The sequence below is a fragment of the Numida meleagris genome, chromosome 1, assembly GCF_002078875.1.
Source record: "Numida meleagris isolate 19003 breed g44 Domestic line chromosome 1, NumMel1.0, whole genome shotgun sequence".
In the NCBI taxonomy this organism is placed as follows: Eukaryota; Metazoa; Chordata; class Aves; order Galliformes; family Numididae; genus Numida; species Numida meleagris.
The window spans coordinates 138,474,406-138,496,314 of record NC_034409.1 but is presented as its reverse complement, the minus strand read 5'-3'; the positions used below and the strand labels follow the sequence as shown (position 1 = coordinate 138,496,314).

Here is a 21,909-nt window from a genome sequence, read left to right as displayed (position 1 = left end):
CTTCCTTCCTTCCTTCCTTCCTTCCTTCCTTCCTTCCTTCCTTCCTTCCTTCCTTCTTTCCATGCTCCCTCCCTCCCTCCCTCCCTCCCTCCCTTCTTTCCTCCTCAAATCAGTGAGACTATGCATGATTGCTGATTGCAATCATGTCTTAAGACTGACCCCTGTAATGTGACAGTTTATATATATATATCATATATATGACATATATATAACACATATATAAGTTTATCTATATAGATATAGATATCTATATCTAGCTATCTATATAACTATATATATAACATATATATAACATATATGACAGTATAACAGTAACCTTTTTTAAAGCTCTTTAAAATATATCTATTAAGGAATTCTAAGATCACGACGACAGCCAAGTTTCTTGGGGAGAAATCACCAGTCCTGTGCTATTTTCTCATCATGTGGACCTTCCAAGGAAAGATAAAACCTTTTTACATCCTCCAGTAACTTTTTTTACAGTCTCTAATCTCAAGAAAATCCTGTCCTGAAAGAAAACAACAACAACACGACAACAAAACAAAGCCAAAGCCAACACACGTGGGTTCCCTGTCCTAGTTTCCTGCTTGTTTGTGGATATTTATCTCTTCCCAGCAGACGCGCTGACTGCCCGCGCGGCTCTGTGCCCCGCTCCCCGCTAGGTGCTGCTGCCCGCCGCTCCCGCAGCAGCGCGCAGCGCCGCCAAGCCGCCCCGGCATCCTCCTGCCCAGCGGCGGTCGGAACGACTGTATTGACGCCGCGCGATCCGCTCTGTGTTCGACATCAGATAAAAGCAGCTACCGCCAGCACACCTTTTCCTGTTACTTATGTGATATACTGAAGTGCTTTGTAGAAAACAGTCCTGTCTTTCCATTAACCTAAATCTCTTCCGAGCATTAGAGGAAATAGTCTGTTACCATGGCAAGGAGGAAGCGAAGCCCTTATTATAGAACTACTGCTTCTAAAACATTATTAAAGAATACCAGAAGCCACAAATTCTTGACATTTTTTTAAGTGATAAATCATCCTATAAGCAGAGAGGTTCCTTCTCCAGAAGATATTGTTCATCAAATCATATCGTAGAATCACAGAACGGCTGAGGTTGGAGGGAACCTTAAAGATCACCCAGTTTCAACCCCCTTGCCGTGGGCAGTGTTGACAGCCACTAGATCAGGCTGCCCAGGGCCCTGTCCAACCTGATCCCGAATGCCTCCTGTGATGGGACTTCCACCACTTCTCTGGGCAATTTGTTCCAGTGCCTCATCATCCTCTGAGTAAAACATTTCTTCCTAACATCTAATTTAAATCTTTCCTATTTTAGTTTAAAGCCATTCCCCCTTGTTCTATCACTATCAGACCATGACCAAATTTGGTCCCCCTCCTGATTGTAAGTTCCCTTCAAGTACTGGAAGGCCACAATGAAGTCTCCCCAGAGCCTTCTTTTCTCCAAGCTTGTTTACAAGCCCAGTTCCCTCAAGCTTTCTTCATAGGAGAGGTGCTCCAGCCCTTTGATCACCTCTGTGGCCTTCTCTGGACTTGTTCCAAGAGCTCCACATCCCTCTTGTACTGGAGACTCCAGGCCTGGATGTGGTACTCCAAATGGGACCTCACAAGGGCAGAGAAGAAGGGGACAATCACCTCCCTCACCCTGCTGGCCACGCCTCTTTTGATGCAGTCCGGGATACGGTTGGACTAATTATCCATGTTCTTCAGTTAGCTAGCAAGTCTTAGTTTCATGGGGGTAAAAAATCTCATACTGGCATAACCCACTTCAGATCCTGCTGTATATGAACTCTGCAGTCCTGATGCTGAGGATACTGATTCAAAAAGACAAGAAGTCCAACCAAATACTAGTGCACTGATGATATGAGAATAATATTTACAATTATATTGTAATTATATTTTAAATGTTTGCAGTAATACTTGTTTGATTAACATCAGCTACTTCAAATAGACTGGAGTCAGTACTGTTTGTGGGTTGTAGAGAGCTACTCAGCTCATCAGGTGCAGATAAGTACTTAGGCTGAACTAAACAGCTCTTGGCTCTACTGACTACATACATCAGAGCTTCACTGGCTACAGTGAGAGCTTAGTCACAGAGTTTATGTGTAGATACTTACATTATTAAAATCTACAATGAAATAAGCTCTATCCTTCCCCGAATCCACTTTTCATCCCAAACTCAGAGATACTTACTTCCAATAATCTTTTCAAAATCATCTACTTTATGTGAGTTAGGAATGAAATTGAGCTTGGACGTGTACTAGGAAAATGAAGAGGTACATATGTATCTCGTAAGAGATTTTCTATAATAATTAATGATGGCTTTGTTTACTATTTGTTTGTTCATTTTCCTTGTGTATGCATGCCAGTGTGCACATGTGTAAATACATGCACACACATATATGTATACAAGTGGTAACTAAAAAGGTTTTATGTCTCTCACTTCAGGTGGTATTGTCCTATCCAAACTGGAAAATGATTCTAATTTTCTTCCTCTATATGCACATTGGAAAGCTGTTAATATTTATGAAGTGCTAAGCACCATTACCCTATTGATGACTACACTAAATAGTAACTCAGTTTACATTTCATTACATTGTCTGCAAAACGTAATCCAGGTATTGCTGGATTGTGTGCAATAAGCTTAATCTTCAAGAAGGAATATAGCAAACAGTTTGTTATGAGAATCCCCCTAAATCCAAATACAGGTAATACGGTGAAGTGAGTTTCCTCAGGTATTACACTTGCCTCTGAGTGGCGTAAAGCCTTTTTGAGGTTTTATATTTTACTCTATTTTTAACTAGCTGGCATGGCATGGCATAGAAATTAGAATAGAATAGAATAGAATAGAATAGAATAGAATAGAATAGAATAGAATAGAATAGAATAGAATAGAATAGAATAGAATAGAATAGAATAGAANTAGAATAGAATAGAATAGAATAGAATAGAATAGAATAGAATAGAATAGAATAGAATAGAATAGAATAGAATAGAATAGAATAGAATAGAATAATTCAGTTGGAAGGGATCTTCATCTTGACCAACTACCTGACCACTGAAGGGCAAACCAGTTAAAGCATGTTACTGAGGGCACTATGCAAATGCCTCTTGAACACTGACAGGCATGGAGCATCAACCATGTCTCTAGGAAGCCTGTTCCAGTGTTTGACCACACTCATGGTAAAGAAGTTTTTCTTAATATCCAATCTGAACCTCCTCTAGTGAGGAGCTAGTTGTGCTGTTTCTGCTACATCAGTGACCACGGAGAAAAGCCCAGCATCTCGCTCTGTGCTTCTCCTCCTCAGAGACCTGCACAGACAAATGAGGTCATCTCTCATCATCCTCCTCACTGGACAACCCAAGTGTCCTCAGCCTCGCTTCATAGAACATGACTTCCAGTCCTTTTACAATCTTTGTTGCCCCCTTCTGATAAAAAAAAAATAAAAAAAATTCTGAGATACGTGTGATATACCTGTTTGTTACCTATCACACTCTCTCCGGAATGTCAAAGTAATGTCAAAGGAAGCAAACTGATTTATTAAATGATGCACAGACCTATGTTAACAATGATTTTTTTAAATTAAAAATCCTCTCAGAATCTAACTAGAGTCAAGAAGAAACCAAAAGAGGAGTGCTTCACAGGGAAAGCTCTAATTCTTAAAATTCTTCACTAGTGAAAGGCCTTTCCTTAGAGATTTACCATCCAAGTGCTGCTGCACAATTCTGAGTACTGCATCTCAGATTCTTTGTTTATCTGACATAGGAATATGGGTGAACAAAGTTGAAAATAGTAAAAACTGACCTTATATTTCTCTTTTTTCATAACACAGAGCTTGTTTTCTCTGATTTTTTACATGACAAAGAGCTACAAAAATCTTCAACAAAATTGCACACCACAAAAAATAACCATAACAAATTTATTCTAATAATGTTGTTTTGTAAAGTTAATGACTGTGGCAAGCTGTAGCACAAATGTGCATACTAAATCTGGGCTCAAATCCTAGCACTTCAGAGATATCTTTGTTATGAAGAATAACTTCAGGCTCTCATAACTAAAGTGATAGGAGGAAATATACTCAAACTCTCCTTCACATTTAGATTTATGAAAACAAGTGAAATTAGCTTTTCTTTACTATACCTGTACAGATGAAACTTGATAGTCCTCCATAGATGACATCATCATTGTCTGGTAATATAAAGGGACACCTTGTTTGAACCTCCAAACAGTATTGCTTGCAAGGAATTCTGTTGCTGCAGTGAAACTGTGTGACTTCAAAATACTGGGAACAGAGCCAGGCTTTGTAGACAGTCTGGAAAAAGAGAAGAACCAGAAGTATAGATGGATGACAATAGCACTGTCATTATTAGAAGAACATACTGAACTGCACACCTACATTAACACTGCTTCTGAAAGCAAATTTTGCAACACCCTTGTCTGGGTAAAACACACTTTTGACTATCTACCCACTTCAAAAAAGAAAGCTCCAGCCAAATATTTAAAGCAAGTCACTCAGGATTAGGTGAATGTTATTTTCTCAGTTCATAAATAGGTATGTTCCTCTCTTAGATGCACATTTTTATTATGAACACATTGCACACACCCTTGTGCCTGTACCTTATGATATACAAACCATAATCAAAACATCATTTGTAGCTAGTTTGGGAAGAAAATAGCTTTTAAAGATAAGTACAACAGTTTCAAACTGAACTCAGGCCAGCCCTGTTCTTGATATTGTCTAGAGCTAAGTTTTCGGATTGCAATAGATGGTGCTGCTTCCCTTCAAATAACACTCTAACAAATCCACAGCATGGAAATACACATTAGGGATCCTGAACAGCAATGGCTGTAGACTAGGGAATAAATATAAAACAGTGAAGACAGATGCCTACATCTGGGAGCATAGAGAAACATGTTAAAGATGTCACCTGGTGTTGTGTAACCATGGTTGCAGGACGTGTGATTACTACTGCTATTATTATCACAATTTAAAAAGGAAAGCAAAATAAACATGTTGATTTTAGTTTCCTTTCCTTTTGAACAAAGATATTAGTCACAGGAATTAAACGAGTCTTTTGGACATAGGAAAGCTTAACGTGATCATGGAGAAGTACATTGGATAGTGGCCTATGAAGGTGGTCAAACCACCATGTACAAGAGGAGTTTCTTTCCTAGTTTTTGTTTTTCACATATTTGTTTTGAAGTACATAGTTTACTGGCTAGATAGTTGCTATCTATGTTGTTATAAAATGAAAATATCCTGTCTGCATTCATTCATAATACCCCAAATCACTAATAACAGCTTTATCACAGGCTGAAAAATAGGATAGGAAAATAGTTATTTTCCTTCTTTTGGTGCATATTCTTAATTAAAGAAAAAAAATATTCAAAAACCTGACACCTGAAAGGAGCAATCTAGCAGAGGGTTTTGGTTGTTTTCAGCATTTTTTTTCTCATCAGTTATATTTTTTACTAGTGTCAGCAGTAGAATGCATTCATCTCAGAATCACAAACTTTTATTTTATCTTGTTTGCAACAGTAACAGGTGTGGGTAAGGCTCCTAGGTGATAAAGTGAAGATTCTGTCATTAACCTATAGTTTATGTTCATCTCTTTACAGTAGTTCTTGCCTACTGCACTCTGTATAGCAAGTTTTTTTTATTACAAATTCAATTTTAATTGCTATCAGGATTCTTATCCACAATAAATGATTAATGAGGAGATTTAAATGATGTGTGTGCGTTTTGTTGTTAAATAAACTCACTTCTAAACAGTAAGGGGTTTTCCCACTGTTGACTGTATCTCCCATCACACTTTTAATGCTTCAGTTGCTATACTGATTGAATAAAATAAAATAAAGGTTTTTATTTTGTGTTTATTTTTTAATTGGTCATTGAGCAAAATCTCTTGGTTGGAGGCAGGAACTCTGTCTCTGATAACAGATAAATATTCACAGATGTTCCTTCTTGATCTCTGTCTAGCTAGACCTGTTTACTATGGATCTATATAAGATAAATCTAAGAGTAGTACATTGGATTGTATATAATATTTAAAAACTTACATCAGTTTACAGTGAGTGTTTTGAACAGCACACCATACAAGGTAATAAGAGAACAAGCAAACACATGTCTATTTAATCAAGACAGGAAATATTTATTCAAGAACAGAAATAAATAATGGAATAACAGGTTTCTACAACCATTTTTATGTATAAACTCTCAGATCAGATATATATAATTTTCCTACTTTTATTTACAAGTCCTCAGCTTCGGCTCAAATTTGCTTTTGAACTCTTGTCCCTGCTTTTAAAGAATGCATGAGTATACACATTTCCAAGATCTGTTTCTCAGATTAGTGTCTTCCACACTGTAACTTTTTCTAATTACAGTCCCTCTCAGCCTTGTTGACAATCTATGTCCAGATTTTTAATAAGCTGGTCCTCTTTTGCTCTATTTTTGTCTAATGAGGCTACATTATTACGTGCCCTACTATTATGCTCTGGCTTCTTCAAAACAAACTTCAAGTTTGTAGGAGAAGTTACCTCTATGGAGCACTCTAAGTCCTCCAAGTAGGAGGTGAGGCTCCTAAGGGTGTGCTGAAAATAATCTTCAGCCCTTCCTAAAAAGCCCTTCAATTTTTATCAGACCTCTCCAGGCTTGAGAGATATCATGAAAAAGTATGAGTAGTTGGAAGAAGCATGGTGGAAAAGCACATGCTGTTTTACAGAGAAAGAGGAAAAAACGTAGATGTCTGCAGATGAACTGTGCTGTGCTAACTAATTTCTAGATTGGAGAGTCTTTGCATCAGCTCCATGGTTGACTGATCTATGTAGATGCAGAGAAGTCCAAGGTTGTTTTTATTTTCAGTCTTTGAATCAGAAGTAGTGAAAGGTGGCTTCTTTAGCTTAAATATTAGAAGCCTGTGGTTTGGAACTGAAATTTATTGAAATATACTTGAATTTTTCCTAATAGTAAAGCAGATACTATATACTTTGATCAGGCACTAGTTCTTATGCCCCAGAAAGTATAGCTTTTGATTGGCTGGGAATCATACTTAATCTCCTACAAAATCCCAGTTGCGGATTTCCAGAGTCTTAAAGCATGCTCTGCATAACTAGGGCTGAAACTATCAATGAAAATACATTATTGACTTGTATGTTGAACAAGGTATGTGCTTTAAGAACTGTGTTTTGAGAACAGGATATTTTTCCTTTATAAAAGAGCACCAATGGCTAAATAAAAATATTTACAATCACAATAATTCTCTTCTTAAAATGTATTGCATATAAATCATTTTAAAGCATTAGCTGTATTCTATTGTAAACATTTTCCCAGGTCACTTTCAGCATGCTTCTATCTACAGAATGTAAAAAACCATGATATTTCATATGTAAAATGTTTCATGCCCTGTAAATGGTGCATTTTTTTTATCTTACTAAAGCAAAAAACATACCGTATATGACCATTTTGAGGGTAGTTTTATTTTCCTTTCTCTGTCTTTCTGCTCTTTCTGCAATTAAATATTACTTCCGCCTGGCCTTTTCTCCCCTTCTCATTGTTGAATTGCAAGATAGCACTTGCTGTGTTGAAGTAATTCATATATATGTGTGAAAAATAAAGGCAGTATTCCCACATTTTCATTTAAAGAATGGAAGAAAGGATATTTTTTATTAAAATATAAAATACTCCTTCCTTTTTTTCCATGTCAATAGTTCATACTTGCAATCTAGCAACATAGCAGGCAATGCATCCTCAGTTCAAGCATTAACAGGATATTCTCTTTCTTTCTTATATAAACTATGGCATGTTAAGACAGATAAATAACTTATGTCTGGAATAGTTTCCATACTTAACTGGCATGTATGAGAAGTCTTTAAAATAACTTCAGTAAATTATCTGTGATTGAGAAAAGGTATAGATCTTGTTTGAGGACATTTGGACAATAAAATGTTTGTCTTCCTGAGTTGGCACAATCAATGCCAAAACATGGACTTCCTTTTTAAGCAGGTATTATTGCTCCATACCAAAATATGCTTGGTTTTTTGGTTGTTGTCTTTGTCGTTGTTGTTTTTCAAAACAAAAAATAAAACAAATCATGCTCTAAATTCTAGAATGACAGCATCTCTTGTAACCAGCCTGTTAGCTGCCACCTGCACTGAAGCATCAACAGGTGTGTATATTTGTGGTCATGTAGGAAAAGGTTGGTCTGACTTATAAAGTCCAGGAAAATGTTCAACAGTGAGAAACATGTTTAGTTCCTAAGCTTGCAAGACCCATTCTTCTTTTCTTAAGTCTAAAGCATAAAAAATATCTGATACGACTTGTTCTGAAAAGAAAAAATTAGTAAAAGTAGGAGCCAGTGAAAAATTCAAAAATGCAGATTTTTATGCACTATTTTCCTTTATCTCCTATATGTTTTCTATTTCAGGATGCTATGCATTGATTTTGATTCTATGTGATATTATGATACTATATTCTTCTTTTATTGTGCAGTATGCTCTTATATTGGCTTTCTTGGAAGGTGGGGAGGAGAGAAGGCCATGCATCAAATAGCCAGAGAAAATATTCTATATTTTACATTAAGTTTCCCAGAGAAAAATTATTGTCCCTTCAAAAATGCACTTTCTAAACATTCAAGTCAATACATTATGTCTTGGATTACATTTGAGGGGGGAAAGAGGGGCTTTGAAAACAATGTACAGGTCCGACATTTTATGATATTGGTTAAAACAAGAGAAAGTAAAGCAAACAAAACAGAAGTCTAAGCAAGAACTGAGCTAAACTGAATTATAAAATTGGAAAAGGTATACAAATTATAGAGAACAAATAAGAATTTTCAAGAAACAGGAGGCAATCTTTAGTGACACAAAACCAGACCATCAGATGTCAAAGCATAATTTTTAGTAATAGATATTTTGTGAATTCTAGAAACATCACTAAAAACAAACAGAAAACTAATACACTCCATAATTTTTGAATGCCTTAAATTTATAATGTCTCCTGCATTTTACAAGCTTCTTTATGTTGCACGAATATAGAATAGAATAGTATTTAAAATGGCTTGTGTTTCAGCTTTTTTTATGAGATGTTGAAAGTCTATGAAAAATAGTTGCTAATAGAAGTCTGGTGAATTGATCTTACAGAATGGGAAAAAAAATCGCATTTTTCTGTTTTTGGTTTTTGTTTGTTTGTTTGTTTGTTTGAGCATGGAATGGAGCACAAAAGGGAAGTACTCAGACAAATCAGATTAGGGAGATATCCGGGTAACCATATACATACACTAAGTAATTGTATGTATCTAAATTTCTCATATTCTTGCTGTCAACAGAACTTTAGGTACTATATTTGAAGGAGATACCATCCTGGCTATTAGACAAGACATGATGTAGAAATAATAGTACAACAGATAAATTAGGTCATCTGTCATATATAGAAATATAACCGCTAAATCTTAGAAGGGTTCAATGGTAATTTTGTTCACCTAAATAAAGTCAGCCTAGACTACCTTGTTTCTACTGGAAAGTACCAAATATTACACTTCTGAAATAGTACACCAATTAACTCTGGTTTTGTGCATATATGCGTATTCAGGTGCATGAGTGTTTACGTGGAATGATTGTAACCAAAATCTTTTTTGTATTTAAGTGATGAATAATAAAGTGATAAAAATATGTTTTTAATTAAGCAGACTAATTCACTATTTTACATTCATTTTATTTCTACCGATCAAATTTCAAGCCAAAATCTGGAAGCGGGAAAAATACTACGCACACATCACAAATAACCAGTTTCAAGTCAAGTAATGAATACTTCACAAACAAAGCAGACAGCACAATGAATTTGTTTGTCAATTCATTACACATAATAAATGGATTTAGGGTTAAGAGGAAAAAAGCTAAGTTATTTGTGGTGAATTCTGAGACTCTAAAAGAGCACAGCATGTGGTTTTTTTTCTCTTAGGACACTGGGAAGAACACTTATTTGCTTTTGTCTCTGCAAGGGGAAGAGCAGTCCAGATATTTCATGTCTTGCATCAAATATGAAGTTAGAATGTGTCTCAGAATTGTTCTTTCTGATCTTGAAAGGCCATCAGACAGAACTTTTAGGTAAAATGTCTGCATTATTTGCATAGAGAAAGGCAATTAACTTCTGTCCCCAAAGAGTGCACTATGGCCAGGAAAAGCACTGCACTGGCTTTAATAGCCCTGCTCACTGTAGTAGTCAGTTCACTACAGGTTGCACAACTACACAAAATTTCTTTTCCTCGTGTGATGTGTATTTACTGAGACTGCAAAAGATAAGGGGAGAGAAAGTTGTATTTCCTATGCGTATAAGCTCACAGCCTTCCTCTCTCCTCCTTTCATTCTTAGTCATTTACACATGTACAATATATGTGATTTTAAAGAACCTAATTTCTGTCAAAACAGATTGAGTATGTAGCTTGAATCATCTGAGTCACACTGCATGAGATGTATCCGTGGAGTAGAATAGAAAAGTTCAATAAGTTTCATTCTCTATGGCTGCCAATTCTTCATAGTTTCCAGGAAGGTGAATTCAGCTCTTTTCTGCCCCTTCTCCCATTGCTCCTGACTGCTGCTACCATCACAGTCTTAAATGAACAGTGTGAAATTTCCAGGAAGTATCTATTTAGCTATTGTCAGTGAAAATTATTATTCTTTTTTCTTACTGAACAAAAATTTGATGTTACTGTCTGGATTGTCAAAATAATAATACAAAAGGAAACTTAGAAATCATCGAAGAGCTCTTAATATGTAGATGTGGAGGATGGTGGGAGTGAAAGAAAGTAGGAAGAGAGAAGTCACAGCAGAAACTGTCTCTCAAAATAGTAAATATTATGAATTAAATTAACTGCTTTACACTGATGTTTTGCAATCATATTCATTCATCAGTACAAAAATTAAGTCTTCAAACAGAGAAAAAAAGAATAATTTCACATACCAGTTGAAAAGGAAAAGACCCTTCATGAACTTCAGAGTCATACTGTTCAATACTGACATTATCAAACACATTAGGAAAATGTACTTTACTGAGATAAAGAAATTAAAAAGTGTGATACCAATCCAGGTCAACAACTACAAAGCCCGTGAATATTCTGAGCTAAATTCTGCAGTCTTTACATATACTGAGGTGTACTGACTAATCAGCTGATTTCTTTTGAGAATCTTCAGAGGAAAACTGACTAAGTAAATTGAGCTTTTTTAGCAGAACTAAACCTAAAAATGCACTTTCTCTGTTCTACTCCAGCAGTTCTCATCCCATGCTCACTGACAACAGCAGTGAATAAGCTCTATGCTAAGAGTAAAGTTCCTTTTTCTCTTTCTGTCAGCCTCAGTCTTAACATATGATTTCCTTCAGCCAAAACTAACCCTAGATTTTGATATGCAGAATACTGCTTATATGCAAGGGGTAATGCATGTCAAATCAAATGCCTGAGTCACAGAGTTAGGAAAGTATGAGCTATTTAAAAGTATTATGTGCATTTTTAGTTAGGGTTTATGTTTAAATCGGTTTCTTCGATTTTATTTTTTGCTTTTTTTTTTCCCAATTAGGTTAATTGTCTCTGTGTACTATTCTGTGACACAATGTTGTCTCTTCTACTTTCTGTCTCTACCTTTCTATGAAAAATTCTTAAAATTTTTACTTCAACATAATTTCCTTTACTTCTTTTTAGCTTCATTAACTTTAGGATTGTGGGTTACCAGGTATGCTCAGGAGTTAAAAATAATAGCAGTTCCCTTTTATAAGCCATGATGTTGCCAATGAGAGTTGGAGAAAAACTGCTGACAAAGTCTGGTAAACTTAAAACTTTGCTTGCCCAAATAAAGACATTAACTTGTCCAATCAGAACTGTGCCCAAACGTTGGCCAGACAAAGATGACTAAATTGAAGATTATGTAGTAAATAAGGGGATTAGATCTTGATGTAGTTATGACTATCATGCCTGCAATGAGAAACTTTAGAGGAGCACATCTCTTTCTTTCTGTGATAAAACTTTTACTGTAAAATTAAAATCACTTTCCACTTTAAATCTTATGCATGTTGTACGTCAGAGAAGTAATAGCTACTGTCACCTACCAGCTAACTTGCTGTCCGTGCAGTGCAGTCTCTGAAAATCATTTTACATTTAGATCACTAGGGTATTGTGCATTGGTTTGAGTGACAGTGCTTTTTCTTTACAAAATACATGGGTCACTCTCAGTGTCTGTTGTGTGCATCAGGACCTGAGATACCATGTTTTACAAGCAAATGTTCTTTAGATAGCTTATGAGTGCTTTTTACAGACTATGCAGCCAAAATAAAGATGGCTAACTGTTACAAGATCTGATTAAGTCTGACAAGGGCAGTGTTACAAATGTGAACCCCCCAGGAATTTTGTCAGTTTTGAACAGTAAGGATTGTCTGACTTCAGGAAAACTGCATTTTGCAAGTGTGCTGTGAAATAAAAACCACCTTTTATGGATAGCCTGCATAGCAGAGCTTTGGGACAGTTGGTGGCATTTCTCTTCTCCCAGCCTTCATTCTCAGTCCCGCTCTGAGGTGGTGGGCAGCTTTAGAATAGGGCTGGATAACAAAGGTAGTACAAAGATAATGAGCGTGTTTAATAATGAGATGAGGACCAAACCTTTGTCAATGAGAGTCAGTGGTACAGTCAGGTGATTAAACACCACCATAAAACATATAATAAAATATGACTTTGGAATATGTGGGTTGTTGAGAGTAAGATATTTCACAGGAATAGGCTAATTTCCCAAATACTTTCAATGGACAATAATAGTAATAATAGTAACATAAAAATGTTAGCATTTTCACTTTATTTCAGCACTTTCAATATTAAACAATTTTGACTGGTATAGTTCTATTTTCAATATGGTTAAAATCTTTTTTTCCACAGAAGATCATTCTTCTTATTCAGACAAACATTGCTCACTGAATATTTATTCAAATATACATTATACTCTTGTGATTTATTTCATCAGCATTGACGCAAAGATGTTCTGCTTTGTGGAAAAGTAGGTTTGTAAATGCGCACACTGACACAAGCACACACACACACACACACACACACACACATTTTGTGGGAAATTCAAATATTTTTTGTGTTTTCAGTTGATCCAGAATGAAAACACATGAACAATCTGAGCTTCCTGTTGAATAGAAATACATTCTATATGTATCTTTTCAATTCCTTGCATTAAAAGATCACAGTAGGAAAAGAGAAAGTCTGTTTCATATAATGGAAACTTATGCCTGAAATTTACAGCAATTTGGGAATGAACACAGCTGTTTGGTGGGTATTTTCACCTTTGTTTTTAGTTGTATTTTATTATAAATAATACTCTCTGTATCTGCATGGATGGAATAACATAAGATAAATATTTTAATATTTACCTTGATGCCAGAGAACGAAAAATATTGTATTAAGAGACAAATCCTGTTATTGTTTCTTAAATGAAGGTAAATCAGATAGGCAAACTTGCTTCTTTTCCTATTTTACTGGGAGATTAAAATTTAATATTTCATAGGAATAATTTAATTTGAAAAACACAACTACTGTTTTGCTTTAAGATAGAGAACAGGTAAACTAAGGTTGACATTTGTTTGCCAGAACACTGTCGATCTTCAATTCATATACTACATAACAAAATTTCTTTTACCTAAATACAAATCTGAGGAATGACAAGCTGTTTCACTCACATCTTTGTTGTTTATATTGGAAAGACAACCAGAAAAATGCAAACATGCTAGCTGCTAGTACAAATATGTTTCGTTGATTATGGAGAAATTACTACAGAGGAGATGGCATCAGTGCCTCCCCATCACTTTTCTAATCTTTAGGAGAAATTAGACACAGATAGAGAAGAAATCTGTAATGTTCCCAGCTGTCAAAACAAATTAAGCTTCTGCACTGAATAGATATTGTGCAAAACCCAGATTCACCAGTTCTAACTTTCTGATGGTTAACCATCCAATCAGCTGGGGTCATTATAATTTTTAACATCAGTGTTTTAAAATATCCTCAAATTCATCATTGGAATTAGAATTCAGTCTTAGATTTACTTAACATTGCAAAGAAACTTTATTTTGAAATTCATAAACATCCCTTTGGGTATGCTTAAAAGAAATAGAAAATTAAATAACTCATTATAGAAATAAGTAGCCTGCTAAAAAAAGGTTAATTTTTTTTTTTTTTAAAGTAAAGATTATCTACTCAGGCATTATATTAAAATCTTCAAATGAGGAGATATGATTATAACAAAACAATATATAATAAATAAATACTCACTAAAGAGTCTGATAATCTCCTCTGGAAGATCTTAGGACCATTGGCTTCATGTCAGTTGCAGTGGGTAGGGACCTGTTTTAAAGTTTTACAGTCTATTCTAAAAATATATCTGCACTCATGAACCAAGTGGCCTGTCAAGGCTGTAAAGTCTTTGTGTTCAACTCTGCTCTTCAGAGCTCAACATGACATTATTCAAAGATTGATACTGCTGGCTAGCAGGCTATGCAGGAGGCCAAGACAATATTTTTTTAATATCCTTTGTATCCTCAAATTAAGATCCTTGCCTTTTCTGCCCACAAATCTCCATTGTTGTTCAGAAGAGACAACATGAATGGGCCCAGAGGACCTCCAATCAACTTACTACAGCTGCTGAAAATTCCTGGCAGATGAGGAGAGCTTTAAAGGCTGAGATGCAGCGAAATAGTTTGCCATTTGCCACAGTAGATGTGAAGCATGTTATCACAGGAGTAGCTAGAGATTACACAGCAACAAGACAACTTCTTGCGCATACCTTTTGCGATGTTGCCTTCCAGTTTAGCAATTATCAGCAAAGTGGCTGTGACAAAATCTTCTGAACTCCGGTTTCCCAGAGGAGTTGTAAGCATCAAATGTCTGTCTAAGGTTCTGCGCACACTATTGCAAGATGGCCCATAGTGGTATCTCACTTCTATAAGCTTAGCATTCAGAGTTCTTACACTATACGACACAATATTCACAAGGCTTCAATATTTTAACCAAAATGTGTTTTTTTCCTTTTGTTTCCTGTTTTCTTTGTATAGTCGCATAAAAATAAGTTTTGAGAAATCCACTGAAAGCTAGTTTATGTGGTGTTTACCAGTGTACAAGGACCATTATTCCTCTAAGGTTCATACTTAGCAGCCACCTCGTAGTTGAAAGATTGTCTGAACTTTTCTATTAATGTTACTCTCCCTCAGTCCTGGATTTATCCTGGAGAGAATTAGAGGTGATACTACTATATTTGGTCTTGTATGAAGATAAATAAAACAGATTTAAGAGATTTAAGATCCTAGCCAATTATTCGAACAATACAGTTATGTATTGTGCCTCATCATTATAGACAGATGTGGCTCATTCAACTGAACATAGATCTTTACTAGGCAAATTATCTACCAATGAGAGCAGTGTTGGAAACAGAGATTATTACCAAATATTATAGCTGACATTCAGAGACTAAAGTGTAATTTCACAAGCACTGTTAACACCAGAAATTCTTAGTCAATTACCAAGACTTACAATATTTTTTTCTGTTTAAAATGTAATACATCTTTTATATTCTCCAAACTTGTAGTTGATCTTTACCTCTTTAAGTCTATTAATCTTGATTCTTGATCAGATAGAAACAACAAATAGAAAGATGGGATATTGAGCTGTGATTCCACTGAAGACAAGACAAATCTTGTCTTTTACCTGATTTTGCATGTCAGATCAGCCAATCTGATATAGAATGGAAGACTGGCTCCATCTGGCTCTTCCCAGAGATAGGTACCACTTTGAAAAAGCCTTAGTCTTAGACTATGAGATTTGAGACATGATAGTAGAAGATTAGCCTCAAGAACTTTTGAATAATGGGATTAATTTACAGCCATCAGCTACTGCTAGTGATGGTCTTCAAGTACTTATATAAGCTGCAGTGTGTTTCACTGATTGTTCAACAAACAGACAACAAGCAAGTCATGGGTGCAGGATCAAAACTGATGAATAAACAGTAAAATAAAATCATTGTCTTCCAAAATCTTTGAAGCAGTGAACCTTGCCATTTTGCTTATGTGGAGCATGTTCGCCTCAGTCTAGTTGACAAGATGTGAACATTGCAGTTATTCTCACTCCCTATCTATTTCCATACTTTATCCCCTTTTCTTCTATGGCATTTCAGAAATGCAATTGTTTGCTTAATTTTTTCAATCCGTCTTTGCATTATCAATGCACTAACGTTCTTATGTTAGGTCTGGGGACATTGCAGTCCTTGGAAGGAAAATAATAGCTCTAAATTCTCCAAAAATTGTTGTACTTCCAGATTTTCAAAAAGCCTGTCTAATATGAAGATCGATTCTACATACTTAGTCTAGAGAAATTGTTCTTGTTGTACATCAGTCTCAAGAAACCTTCTGAGGTGGTAATTATGAGACAGGTCACACTAGGTATCGTTTTCAGCAAACCAAAATATCCTTATTCATCATAGCTGTATGATGAATGTGACACTACTCTGCAAGAAGCTGTACTTGCTGCTTTTTTTGCTAAGAGAAACAGCTCGTCCTTTTCATCTGTTAGATTTCCAACATCTTTAATAGTATTAAATCTAAAATACGTATTTTCATCTGAAATATCACAATGCTTTCACTGCTTTATGAAGTATCTCAGTATTATGGGAAACAATAAAATAAGGTGTAGTGCTTGCTAGAAAGTTCCTTATATTTGATATCATTGGATTATATATTGCTATCTCTATTTTAGCCATTTTACCTAAACTTCTATATAGTTATACTATGTTATATATTCTTCTTGTACTAACACATTATACGTTAACATCAGTTAACGTATAATGTGCCTTTATAAATATTCCACTATGTGTAGTGCCATCTCAGGGAGAATCACAAGATATTGGACTCAGTGTTTTTCACCTTTCATTTGTATTCCCTTGCTGATTGGTATGCAATAATGGCATTTGAAAATATACTCTTTTTCATCCAGTGATATTGCAGAAGTGTTATACGCAACTGAAACAAGATAATGCTGTGAGGTATGCACTAAATGACGTATACATTAGTTTTATGGCATTATATGTATTTAAGTTCATCATCACAATAGCTTGTTAGTAATTTTTTTTCTTTTCATAAAGGATTTCCAGAACAGTGCCACACTGGTATTTCTTCAAGCTGTCTTACAGGGAACCTTTTCTCTTTGAACAAGTGTTTTGCTCTCATATTTTCAGCTATTTACTTTATTTAAATGATTTTATACGCTACATGGGGTCAAGTCTGAATGTAACTATCTGCTGATGCATCTAACAATTTGCATAGGTCTCTAACATCAGGAAAAAAAAATGAGATGCAGAGATTTGCCCTTCACATTTCCTTTCATTTGTTGTTACTATGGTCTGTTCAGTAATTAAAAATAATTTTGCAATGCTATCAAAGAACTTGAGATGTAAGCACCAGAAATGCCAAAAGTTATACAGTTTGATTATAAAGACTTAATAGATTAGATTATTTGGTAGTAGAAAATCTACTTTATATTTCAGAATGATTCCCTGAGTCATCCAGAGACTCTCTGACAAGAAAGCCACAGACATATTTAGAAGCTAATAAGCTGGTTATAATAATATTTAAAACAAACTGAAAACAGTCATGTGAGAAAGGCTAATCAGACTGATTTCTGCAAAGGTAAATTCTCTCTAATGAATTAGAATTCTTCCTAAGTGTAAAAGTGGAAATGTGATCCTGGTGACAGTTTATTTAGCCCTTCAAAAATACATTAACAAGGTCTCTAAAAATGGAAGTAAACAATTTAAGTTATTATTGTTTGAGAGTGCTATGCAGTCACGTACATAAATGTAGTAAGAGGAAAGAAAAGGAGGGAAATAATAGTCAATTTTCATCAGCACAGAAGGTTAAAAGCATGGTGTTTCAGGTTTTCATATATGCTATCTTTTTGTTCAGCAATGTATCAGTGAATTAGAAAGAGGGTTAAGCAACAAGGAATCAAGTGTGCAGAAAGAAAAGTGAGGTAAAAAAAAGCATACTACTAACTTCATTAGAACCAAAAATTTTCTGAATAGAGAATGATGTTTGGAGCTGAAGAATTTAAAAAAATGAAACTTTCCAATGAAAAAAAAATATATATACCAATAGAGATTTTATATCCAGTATATGACTTCCCAGCCAAGTAACTGAGCTCTTGCTACTCATTGATTTCTTTGTAGTTATGACTAGCAAAGACAATAGATATATGCATAAATGCTGGGAAATGAAATAGAAACCGAACCTCGTGCATAGCCAATGCCACACACTCACATAGAATAGTCTACCTAGAAATAGGTAATCCCACCTCAAAATGGAGACATAAAATTAGAGAAAATTAGACAGGATTTCCATGTCTTGTGCCTCTGAAGAAAGACTAAAAGAGAAGCTATGAAATTTCAGAAGTACAGGGAAACTTCAGTGTCAGGGAAAGATCTGTAAAATGATGAGTATTTTAGAGAAGATCATAGAATCATTAAGATTGAAAATCATCACTAAGATTATCAAATCCAACTGTCAACCCATCACACCATGCCCACTAAACCGTGTCCCTCAGAGCCACAGCTACACATTTCTTGAACACCTCCAGGGATGGTGACTCCACAACCTCTCCAGGCTGCCTGTTTTAATGCCTCATCACTCTTTCCAATAAAATTTTCTTACTATCCAACCTGAGCCTCCCTGTGGTGCAACTTAAGGCCATTACCTCTTGTCCTATCACTAGTTACCTGGTAAAAGATGTTGACCTCCACCTCACCACAGCCTCCTTTCAGGTAGTGGTAGAGAGCAACGAAGTCTCCCCTGAGTCTCCTATTCTCCAGACTAAACAATCTCAGTTCCCAGACCCCTTACAGCTTTGTTGCCCTTCTCTGGACATGCTCCAGGGCCTCAGTATCTTTCTTGTAGAAAGGCCTTTCTTGAGAGGCCCAAAACTGAACACATTACTAGAGATGCGGCCTCACTGGTGCCAAGTACAATGGAATAATCACTTCCCTGCTCCTGCTGGCTACGATATTTCTGATACAAGCCAGGTTACCGTTGGCTTTCTTGGCCACCTAGGCAACACTACTGGCTTTCTCTGTTGTATGTCCTACATCCAGGGGTCAGTTAAAAAGGGAAAAGTGAAAGACCTCAGTTTTTCTATGTGGTGCTTAGTTTTGACACTCCTTACAGCATTGCAGTGGAACTGTCAGGTCATGGCCTGAACCAACGGTTGAGCATCAGGTGAGAAGGTGTAGCTAACCCATGAAGCTAAGGTGCAAGCAATGCACGTGTGTGACCAGAAACCTCATTTAAGGGTTAGGAGCTGAGGGAAGAGCATACCTCTAGATGGAGATTGCATTCCTCTTGAGCTGTCACTGGTTGTCAAAGAGTGTGAGCTAATTTTCCTTCATTACCTGCTACTGCTCCCTAGAGCCTGTATTCCAGTAGAAGGCCCTATCATCATCTTTTGACATGCAAACATTTTTCTTGAGGTTGAGAAATTAAGATTCAGAGAATGATCTTTCTAAAGCAAGCTAATATTTTCCCTTATATGTTTTATAGAGCAGAAAAATATTTTTGAAGATCTTCAGAGAGTAAATCTGTGCCAAATATATATATATATACACATATTTTAAAAGTGTACTAGCTCTCTCTTTGAAGATGCTGTAGGCATTTTTCACTTCTGGATATATAAAGACATTCATACTTTAGGTGAGCTACTGCACTAGATAATTAAAATGCAGTTGTAAAAAAGCTGGTTTTGATACCTATTAGTGCTAACAGAAAAATTAGTAGGATCACTATGAACATTTTCTTTAAGAAAATCTTTCACATTTTTGACTTAGACTGGAAAATATCTAACCTGTTTCTTTCTCTGAACTTTTTGGCTTCTTCCTGTGCAATATCTGTTACTGCTGGCTACCTTGGAAACAAGACTGTGGATTGAATGGCTTACTGATAAAGTTCTGTATGGGACAGACTGTTGGCATGTGGAGAGTTGTCTTCTGGGGAATTATTTCTAATTTTATTGTCTATGCACCGAATAAATCATGTGTCATTTTCATTGGTGTGTTCACTGAAGCACACAACAGGTTCAGAAAGCTTCATTAGCTTCTAAGCCTTGTTGACTAAGTACCTGACACATATGTTCTCCAAAGCCTTTAGGAATTATAAAAAAGCAGCTATTGGTCCTATTTGCCTTTATTCTTTACTAAAATGAGAAGATAAATTTACTATACTAAAAGGAGAACTTAAAATAATTTACAAAAATAAAAATATCGAAGGATAAATTGCAAAGGAAAAGTGATTAACTTTATTTATAATGCAATCTTTTAGTTTACATTCAAATTCTCTAATTCCTCCACTTTTTTCCACGTTGACTATGGGTCAACATAAATACAGACCATTCGTTGTTAAAATAAGCAGACCTCCTCACATCTTAGCACTAGCTGCACATTCCTGCTATCACTCATCTATAGGTAATATTAGTGTATCTACTATGTTAAGGCAGATCAGGTCTTAACTGACTTAATTTTCACTTCAATCAGACCCGTGATCCTTTCCCATGACTGCAAAGATACAAGAAAAGACTTAATAGGAATCAGAAGTGAAGGAAGCTGTACATGTTTTTTGTGCATTCCTGTGTATTTGGAGACTCAAGATGACCACTTGCCACTACCTTATGACCAGATGGAGTACCAAAAGTACAGATCAAGTTTCCAGTGTGACTTCCTGACAATGTTTGAAAAAGAAAAGAAAGCAGAGGCATTAACGCTTCTACATTTCCTTAGTTAAAATTAGGTTGCATGTTATTATTTCACTTCTAAATTTCTGTTTGAAAGTTTAGATGCTTGAAAACTTTTGAATACATTGCTATTTTTGAGTTTTTACTGTCGTTTTGTGATTATTTTTGTGCCTGTATCAAGACATGTTAAGTCTTATAGCTCTGCTGTGATTCTGTCAAAATGCATCTTTCCTAAAGGCACTCAGTACAATAACTGGAAACCTTTCTTTGCTAGCCTGTGACCTAGTTAATTATCCTTTTATGAAGCTGCATTTCTTCTCATATTGACATGTTTTATTCTTTTTCTTTTTATTTTTTTAATGAATCCTTATGAATATCAAAGATATCTTGGAAAGTTGGCACTGGCATTGCTGTCTGCCAGCCTGCTCTGTGTGCAGAGATATTTTATGCAATGTAGATTGGAAAAGAACACAGAAGCGAATAATTTTTTTTTTTGTGATCATCTTCTCTTCTTCATGCTGGGAATCTCACCCTTAGTAATAAAAATCTTTACAGTGGCAAGCCTGTGTATCTTCTTAAAAAGTTCTCTTCTTCAGCAGAATGAGAAAATAATACATTAAGCTTCCATGCTCCTTTGCATTTAAAGTTCTAAATTTCTTCAGAGTTGATTAATCTCAGGAACCAGCCTCAGACATCTCTTTTTTTGGGTTATTACAGTTCCACTGATTGACATACAGAATCCTTCATTTCAGCTGTGAACTAACTGTGTGATATGATAATTCCTAAAGATCCACTCTCATGAATGCTGACAAGCTACTTGGAAACTCAGCAAATCTCTCCTGTCTACATTTTTCACTCTTAATGACTTATTTACACTAAATCTGTTCACAACCACCATGCTGTGTTAGTTGTAATGAATACATTTTTGTCTTCACACTTTAGTTTCTTTTGCTTTTTCACTGATGCTAAACACAGATATTCAAGTAGCCTTTGATTAGAATTTTGTCTATAGGTCAAACTTCCTGGTGAATATCAGGGCCCAGTCATGCTACTTAGGGATTAACTGCAGTGGGCAAAATTCAACACTGAAGCAGATTAGTGACAAATCGAAAATTTTGG

The 21,909-nt window shown here is 35.6% G+C and overlaps 1 protein-coding gene across 1 annotated transcript in view; it reads right to left on the bottom strand.

Moving 5' to 3' along the window:
- FAM155A (family with sequence similarity 155 member A) overlaps positions 1-21,909 on the bottom strand; it is a 454,487-nt gene that overhangs the window by 9,436 nt on the left and 423,142 nt on the right. Inside the window, exon 2 of the mRNA XM_021415596.1 lies at positions 4,142-4,313. Coding sequence (XP_021271271.1) covers positions 4,142-4,313 — 172 coding nt within the window. The remainder of the gene's footprint in view (positions 1-4,141; positions 4,314-21,909) is intronic.